The sequence below is a fragment of the Astatotilapia calliptera genome, chromosome 13, assembly GCF_964374335.1.
Source record: "Astatotilapia calliptera chromosome 13, fAstCal68.1, whole genome shotgun sequence".
Lineage (NCBI taxonomy): Eukaryota > Metazoa > Chordata > Actinopteri > Cichliformes > Cichlidae > Astatotilapia > Astatotilapia calliptera.
In genome coordinates, this window is record NC_137434.1 from 12,425,233 (window position 1) to 12,434,506 (window position 9,274).

Below are 9,274 nucleotides of genomic sequence, written 5' to 3' on the forward strand. Positions count from 1 at the left end.
TACAGCAATGTCATCCGACCAGTTCTTTACAACCGCAGCAGGATGAAGCCGACAATGTTCGCAATGCTCTCTCTGCACAAGCGGTCGTCACAAATGGACCGGTGCACACCACGCAGTCCTCCGGCGCCAGTAGACTAGCCATGTCATTTAGCTCTTGTTCACTCACGCCCTGACAGTTCATGTCCAGAAGCAGATCTATCACAGTCAGCCGTAATGTTTTTGCGTTGACGGGTGCGATGTCTAACGTCTTGGTCATGGCCATTAGGCAACACGCTGCCATGCAGCGGACAGGCTTATATTTAAGCAGTTCTACGGTCAGGGCTCGTCGTGCGTACAATTTCATGGCTAAAGACCGTATACGCGGCTCCGTTGCGAATGCATCTCGATTCGCCGTCTCACCCACATGCTCTAGGAGCGTGTACTTGCAAAGCACGCTGATCGCAGTCTCTGTGTGCGTGGGGAATAGGCTGCCTTTTAGTGTCACTGTTATCTCTTGCAGTTTTCGCCGTACACCGTCCACTGTAGTACATTGCTCGTCGTCCTCGTCACAGTTGGGGTCCGCGGTAACCGCTTTCACAGGCCAGCGATACGCGAGACACACATGCTGCAACCCCACGGTCCTGAAAACGCAGTGCATGTGACACGAAAGCATCAAGCATGCCGCACGTGTAGATCTAATCTCGCGCAACAGGTCCTGGAGCTCGATGCCGTTTTGCAGTGACGTTACCACATGTCTGTCCAACAGATCGAGTGTGGCCGAAACCACCGTGTGCACATCCGCGGATGTGCAGAGTGGTACGATGTATGCAAACCACGACACCGCGGCCAGTCTGTAATTGTTGTACCTCTCCAGGTTTATGCCATGCAGGCCTTGGGCGTGCACCAAAGCCGCTGGTGCGTGGACACGGTGTAGACGAACTTGGCTCACGGCGGCCTTCTTCACATCCTCCATGGTCATCGACTGTAAGCCGAATTCCATGTCTGGCGTGGGAATGACAAGTTGGTCGTCGGTGTTCGCCGCACAGTCGGCCTTGTTCAGATCCTCCTTAGTCATCGACTGTAAGCCTAATTCCATGTCTGGCGTGGGAATGACAAGTTGGTCGTCGGTGTTCGCCGCACAGTCGGCCTTGTTCAGATCCTCCTTAGTCATCGACTGTAAGCCTAATTCCATGTCTGGCGTGGGAATGACAAGTTGGTCGTCGGTGTTCGCCGCACAGTCGGAGTTGCCACGAAGAACACATGTGTCAGCTGGTTGATTTACAGGGGTGCAAGAACCTAGTTTCCTCTTTCTGGACAACAGTCCCACAACCCGCTCTGGGGGCCCTTTGTTGCGATCCATTGTAACAAAAAGTAACAGCATAGGTCAATAGAAAGCTCACAACATGCACCACATCAATGTGCTCAACCTCAACTCAATACAAAACGGTCGCTGTAGGTCGGGAGAGTTGGAACTGCAGGTCGGGGGCTTTGGAACTGCAGGTCGGGAGCTTTGGAACTGCAGGTCGGGAGCTTTGGAACTGCAGCATGTACGTGGACGTAGAGTGGCGGAACGATGAAAACGCTCTATCTTTTCAGAGAGATTCGAAGGTGTTTCAGGAACAAGAGCTGTCAACTAAAGGTTCCTGCCTCGTACGAAGATGGAACCGTGACCGCGAGAGCTAGATGGACACCCGGGATCCCAATGGCAGTTCAGAAATACTGGAGCGACTGGAGTGACACTATCACCTGGTCTCTAGGCTGAAGGTGGCGATGGTTGTCTTTTATTTGAATAATGTAATCAAAAAATTGTGTACATATGAATAACAATAAAGTCTTCAATGTCACAATGAACCCAATGTCATTTGTATTTCTTTTGTCATATCAGGGTTTCGGTTATTGTTACATTACACACAGACGCAATAAAAAGGCAGTACACAGCCAATAAGTGTCCAGCAGGCAAGCCGGCGGGCATTATATATCGTCGACCTGTGGGGACGGCGGGCAGTAACGTGCTGTGCTGTGTTGCCTTGTGTTTGTTGATCATACATAGGGACGGCATGAGGGTTACATTACCCTACAAACGATGAGATACTACCTAAACCGCTTTAGATTCACTACACCTATATACTCAGAGAGCTTCACAAAGGACTTATTGGAACGACTCAGGGACAAGGCGTTGGTTTCGTATTCCACGGTGATCAGATCTACGGGCGACCAGACGCTTAGTGGTTTTGTTTATTTAAGAACGCAAGGTACTATCAACAGTGTGGACACGTACTTAAATAGCATAGCATCAAACTGCCGAGTAGAAGTAACACCAATTCCTCAGCGTGAGTCCGCCAACACCTTGATCCGGGAGTACTCCGCGCTTGCGCAGCACGGCGGCGGTGTGCTCGAACAGCAACACGGAGAGGAATTCGATATCAGAGCGGTGACAAGGTATACGTTTGCCGCAACAGGCTACACTTCCACGGATCTATCGTGTCTGGTGGCCGACCTGGAGACATCCAACTACGTGTCGTGCATAGTATTATTGCAGGAAGATAGTACCGTGTGTGGGTTCATACATGCGAAAGATGCCAAGTGCTCGCGGCTCATTAGGAAATCATTAAGCGGCAACCTGATTATCGACCCAGTCGACGCGGGCACAACTGACGGGGACGCCATTGACTTCTACAAGTCTATAGTGTCCAACGGAAACGCTGCCGTTCTATGTGCGAAAGACCAAAGAACGGACGACGTGAACAACGTAATCGCTCCGACACACAGCTCCACTTCGACGGGGGAGTCTAAGTTGCTGGTTCGAAGATATCAGGTGGAAAACAAACCCGGGTGTTCTGATGTCATTGTTATACGCGATCCGCCAGCAGGCACACCGATACTCGAGCAACCAGAGTCGCAGTTGCTCGCTGTGATTTCCGAGACTCAGAAAGCCGAACCTGTATCGGCGAGCACTCTAGCTCGCCGCGCAACGGCTACAAGAAGAGCTAAACGATCAGCGGTCCGCCGCAGTTCCAATTCCAACAGTCGTCGATGGAACAGTGTGTTTTGCAGAGAAATTAACTGGTTGGCACGCCGTAAGCGTGCCACCGAATTACAGCCCATTACCTCGGCCGACATCGACACGTGCGAAACCACCAAGGCTCTGTTAAACATCAACACCTGCGAAGTGCTTCTGCGGTTGTACCACCGCCATCGCTCTTTTGTCACTGTAGCGGATTAACATTACATGCGTCTCGCGTGACCGCCATGGACAAGTACGAGATTGTTGCACAGGTAGGCGAAGGGGCATATGGTGTTGTGTACCACGTTAAGTGTCGCGTTACCGATCAACGCTATGCGTTGAAGTGCCACCGCAATTACGAAAACGGCACTATGACGGACTCCACCGTCCGGGAACTGTCTTGTCTATCGGCTTTGAGAGGCCATCCTAATATAGTGGAGACGCTGGACTGTTTTCTTCACGATGGCGAGATAGCGACGCTCATGCCCTACCTCCCTTTAACGCTGTTTGAGGTGATCTACCAGGGTCGCTATCACTCGGGCCTGTTGCCGATTACGTTTATCGGCCGTTTCTCTCTGGAGATCGCCGACGCTCTGGCTTACATGCACGGGCTTAACATGATACACAGAGATCTGACACCCGCTAATGTGTTGCTCACAGCGGACACGCTAACCGTGAAGGTGGCAGATATGGGCCTTTCTAGGTATGCTGCGAAGTCCATGAGTTCTGGGTTGGTAACGGAGTCCTACAGAGCCCCGGAATTATTTGACACAAAGAAGGAGGGTATCGCGCAGTACACCTGCGCTATCGACATGTGGAGCCTGGGCGTGCTGATAGTAGATGCCATGGAGGCGACGATGACCTTTCACAGTAAAAACTTTCCAACGTATAAAATCATCAAGGAAACTCTCGGTCGCGACGACCACGAAGACGAAAGCATCTGGAATCCCATGTGTGTAATGCCCACCCTGATGCGGTGTACAGAGGTGAAGAGAATCGCGTTGGCATTGCTTCAGTACGACCCGAAGCGCAGACTCACTGCGCGGACGTTACTGGATGACAGTAGATGGAAACGGATCGCCGCCGCGATCACCGATGTTGATATTGACCGTGTGAAACGTTACGCTGGCATTCAGCGCACAGCCTGTAAATCACACTAGTGTGCATTTATGTTGCGATGTGAGGACGCTCATATGTATGTGTATGTGTATGTTTGTGCATTCATACAATAAAGCATCTCACTCCCTTTGTCATTGTGCTGTCATGTTTGTTTTATTTGCGTGGAAGACAAGATTGTTATGCATACAACCAGAGTCCCATATAATAACCACATGTTGACACCGAGCAGACCCCAACAGCGTCGTTGTTCATATGTAGAGACGCGCAAACAGCGGCACGAGCAACACTTTTGCGTCGAGTCCTCCGTTGCGGCTGGCGTCGGAACGGCAAACGTTGACTTTGTTGATCGTGGCTTCTATCCTGTCAACTGTGAACATATACCATGGTAATTAACACGTAGTTTATATATTACACAAACATACACACGTGTGGCATTCGGCGGGCTTACGTTTGGCTAAAATGGCATACAGCTGCACCTTGGTGGTGTCCACGGGCTGCAGGGGGACCAATTTGGGTATGGCAATGCGGCAGTCGTCTGTGCACACTAAGGATGAAAAGAGTGCATTGTTATTTTTTTTTACTCGACACCCCATCCAACAACCGTGTCGATATCGTGATATCGCAGAGGGGGGGTAGGGGGGGGAATATGTGCTCACTACGTACAGCGAGTGGTAGTCTGCGGTGTCATGTGCTCGGGTTCCTCTGCCGTGCTCCCAGTGGCAGGATCATCGATTGGATCAGCGTCGTCCGGATTACCGTCGAGAGACCGACTGACTTGTGAACAGGACTGATCCGCTTCAGCACTTTGCCGTGTGTAAATGAAATACTTGTAGTTTACATTGCCGCGCCCCACAAACGTCGTACCGTTTGGGGTTATAAAACAGCCACCGGTCAGCCTTTGTGTTGGGCTCATAGTGTGGTTCCATATCTCTATTACACGCCAGATGTCGGGAGTCTCAACGTGAAACTTGTAAATTGCGCCGACTCCATCTAGCGGAGCGATAACTGCTGTGCTGTCTGTTACGCTACACGGCGTCCTTCCCGTTCCACAGCGCGCCTTTGACGTGTAATAATATATACCTCGATCGATTGGGTTTGCGATGACAGTGAATCTCGCCCCGCCTAACACATATTGCCCTTCGTCATTGCAAGTAAGAAATCGAATGGTGACCTGGTACCCCAATCTAGTGTGTGTCACTTCATACAGATGGTGGCTAGCTGGCCTGACGACCTGACCGTTTTTTCGAAAGACAGAAGTAGGACTTTCCAAATAGCCAGGTAATGAGAGCGAATAAGACAATTTCCCAAATACAGCTACTTGTTCTTGGCCAGCGTAGCCAATCGTACTTTGGTTGCAACACTCCAGCCAAAGTGCTAGCAGGCTGACTAGCACTCGAACGCAAGCTTTTGACTGCCACATGTTTTCCAGCAAACCCACTTGCAATCGACGAACACACCGGTAGTCTTGGGGCTTTATACTCTTGTGAAAGGGTTCGGTGAGTGTGAGTCGGACCGACTGAGAACGAGCAACCGCCGACCTAGAATGCTGACAGAGACAGAGTTTTTGTTCGGTACACACTGTTCTGTTTTTTTTTTTTCCACTGAACATGGTGTATAGTATATGCATTTTGTGTATGCTGCGTACTTTATACATCAAGTGGTACATATGTTGGTCGGTACACTGATGCTTGTGTGTGTTTTTGTGTACCATGTTTTTACAGACGGCCGTAAGACTGGCCGACCTAGACGTCGGGGGCGACCGACCTAGACGTCGGGGGCGGCCGACCTACACGTCGGGAGCGGCCGACCTAGACGTCGGGAGCGGCCGACCTAGACGCCGGGAGCGGCCGACCTACACGTCGGGGGCGGCCGACCTAGACGCCGGGAGCGGCCGACCTAGACGCCGGGAGCGGCCGACCTAGACGTCGGGAGCGGCCGACCTAGACGCCGGGGGCGGCCGACCTAGACGTCGGGAGCGGCCGACCTAGACGCCGGGGGCGGCCGACCTAGACGCCGGAAGACTGGCCGACCTAGACGCCGGAAGACTGGCCGACCTAGACGCCGGAAGACTGGCCGACCTAGGAATATGCTGGCTGCACGTATGGAACACGAGGACGACTTACGGTGCACTTGCTCCGAGACCCAGCTCGCAACTATGGAGAAGAATGACACCCGGTCGGTTTGGGTTTCACCTACACAATGTGCTCACGGTGACCATGTGTCGCTTTGCGACGGCATTGCGATCAGCCGCAAATACCCCGATGAGAAGCATCCTTCTAATCGGTGGAAGAGAATATGCGGTAGCGTAGCAGCTTTACTGAGAACCACCCCGGTGCGTTTCGAACACGGAGCCGGCTGCCTGTCTAGCTTGATCACCGAGGCCAAGGGGATCAGATTCCCCACCATACCTGAGATACTGTCGGTGGAAAGCCGTTCCGGCGTAACGGATTACTACATAGCACACAAGCTATTTGCCGCAAAGGTGGTGCATCTCACAGATGCGAAACCTTCCAACGATTTGGTCGAAGCACTGTCTTGTCGCGATGCGGTTCTTCGCTACAAGGGTGCATCGGGTCTCATGTTCACGTACCCTAGCATCATGTCGGATGAGTACGAAGGTCTGATCGCCAGGTTTCGCGGAGACTATATAATTTACACGGGCGACTTGCATTTCACCGGACACGCGACGACTCCAACTGAGCTGCTGAAACAAATCACCTGGTGTTTCACCGAGCTCATACGTGTCAGCTTCGCAGGCTGGCGTGGGACATCGCACCCAGGGCATCTGGTGCTTTACACGAGAAGGAAACTACACTAAGTCCCTCCGTTAAGAGTTGTGTGCCTCTGTTGCTGGTGGACCGCAGAATGTCACATGTTTCTCTGTGCTATAATACGTTGTTACGTGTAACCTCTCGAATAAAGCCGTTGAGATGTGTGTACAATGTGGACCGTGTCATTGTTTCAGGCCTTATTTTCATTTTGACTTTGATACATTGAGTCGTGATGATATGGTTATACTTTTGCAGGTGGACAAATGTAGACAAGCACCCAAGTACTCGTGCTTAACCTAACATCTAGCTGTCACATAATGTACGAGTCACACGTCAGTTACCAGACGCGTGTGGTTTGAACAGCACACGAATAAATAAAGATGGGACATTCCACACGTTGTTCCACGGTGGTCGTTTATTATCAAATGTGATACAAAAACACAAAGCATGCATCCACCACGGTGGTCGTTTATTATCAAATGTGATACAAAAACACAAAGCATGCAAATTTCATCGTTCGCAGGTCAGTGTCAGCACAGAATCATCGACACACATAATCACTTGCGAGACACACTAGACGGGTTCCGTTTGGCATTTATTTGGAGGACAGTTTGCGGTCTTCTTCGGAATGGCTTTCGTGTCTCCCCAACTTGGGGAGCCCTGCGGTGTGATCTCACCGCGGCACTTTTTCCTCAGTCGCGATACGCCGCCAACCACTCGTACTCGTCGCTGCCAGTCCACTCGGGCCTTGATACCCCACGTTCTCCGGCAGACCGTCTCGGTGGCGGATAAGGATAGCCTTCCTCTAGTTCACGAGTACCTGTCGGGGGCTTTAACTCTCTGCGAACAACGGGACGATCCCCGTGCGTCTCGCGCGCGACCCGGTTCACGCCGGGTTTAGTGTTCCTGTTGACAGGAGGCGGTGGCGGCAACACCAAAGGTCGTCCGCCGTCGTAGGAAGCAGCCTCGCGGTCTGACGTTACTCGTAAGTCTCCCATCATATCGCAGATTCCTTGAGGATACGAGGCCTCTCGGTCGGCCGTTTCCAAGCCTCTGATCATGTCGTAGTGATCTTTATCTACCGCGCGCTCGGTCGCCTGCTTTCTGCAATACAGCGTGAGCGACTCCATGTTCGGAAACACAAAGCGATCGGGGGGTTCGATGCCAGAAGACAAGACATACTCCACGCATTTTCCGTCTGGATCTCGAAACACAATCCGAGCGGTGGACCCACTGCCAGAAGACAAGACGTACTCCGTGCACGTCTCGTCTGGGCCGACTGTGTATTTCCAGATGCACCCCTTGCCTTTAGTGAACAACTCGAACGTGGCTAGGTCGCCGTCGGGGCCGTGCGTCAGGGCAACATACCCCGGTCCCGGCTTAGACATCGCAGAAAAGCATTGGGTTCTGCTTGGGAAGTAGGGAGTCGCACCGGCAACGACGGCACTTCGCCAAGTGGCAAAGACGCACCTGTCACGTTCTCGCATCTCAATCCTCAAGGCTCCTTTTCGGTTAAGCTGCTCCGCCATGGTGTGAAGCTAGAGATATATATATTATATATATGTCCACCGTGGATACACTGAGTTTGTAGGATGTGCACGACTAGTTGTCCGATGAGTGTTAGTACTGTTTCATCGGTACGTGCGGTCTAGCCTACATGGCGGACATTAACATGGTGACTCTGATGCACATTCTTGTGAACCAGTTGTGTTTTACACGCAAGGTGAACAGCGTTTCGTTGCGATCGTGTTCCACCAACCATCGAGCCCCAAGCGACTCCACTCGATCCCGTAGGTCAACGGCGTTGTTCTGGTCCGTTATAAAGTCAAAGTATTTCTCATAGATCGGACTGAGGTACACCAACAGCTGATCCCCGTCGCGAATCTCAATGCCGCACACGTCCCTTTCCTCACACACGTGTAGCTCGCAGCCAGCGAGTTCGTCCGGTTCACCCTGCACGGGCAGCGGGTAGTTGGCATACAGATTATAGAACCTCCCGTTGCTAGACACGCTAGCGCGTTCGCATATGCGGATGAGGTTAGAATAGGCCGACGCGGACTCCCTCATCGTTTGACCACACAGCTCCGGATTGCTGGTCCACAGCGATAGTGCCACGCTGCGGTTTCTAGCTCTGATCGACCGGAATTTCATGTCCTCCGAACTACTTGTCACGTACACCAAATTGCCTTCGCTGGTTAACCAAAAGGCCCTGAGCGCCTCGTGTCGCCGATCGCACCGGCGTTCGAGATCCACGTCGTTGGGCAGCTCGCTCGTCATCATAAGTCTGTTTCGTTTGACCAAATCTCTATCGGTTAATGCATCCCCTCCGTTGGTGAAAATGTAGCCGTTGTCGGTAGGTGTACCCGAAAACAACCAGCAGTATCTGAAGTATATTTTATTC

General features: G+C 51.9%; 1 protein-coding gene across 1 annotated transcript; it reads left to right on the top strand.

Annotated features, from left to right (window-relative positions):
• Window positions 1-3,228: 3,228 nt before the first annotated feature.
• On the top strand, window positions 3,229-4,143 carry LOC145419805 (cyclin-dependent kinase 3-like). The gene has a single exon (XM_080288319.1). The coding sequence runs from the start codon at window positions 3,229-3,231 to the stop codon at window positions 4,141-4,143; it is 915 nt and encodes a 304-aa protein (XP_080144445.1).
• The last annotated feature ends 5,131 nt before the right edge of the window (window positions 4,144-9,274 follow it).

Coding starts and splice junctions, on each gene's coding strand:
- LOC145419805 (XM_080288319.1), top strand. CDS start 3,229: ATGGACAAGTACGAGATTGTTGCACAGGTAGGCGAAGGGGCATATGGT.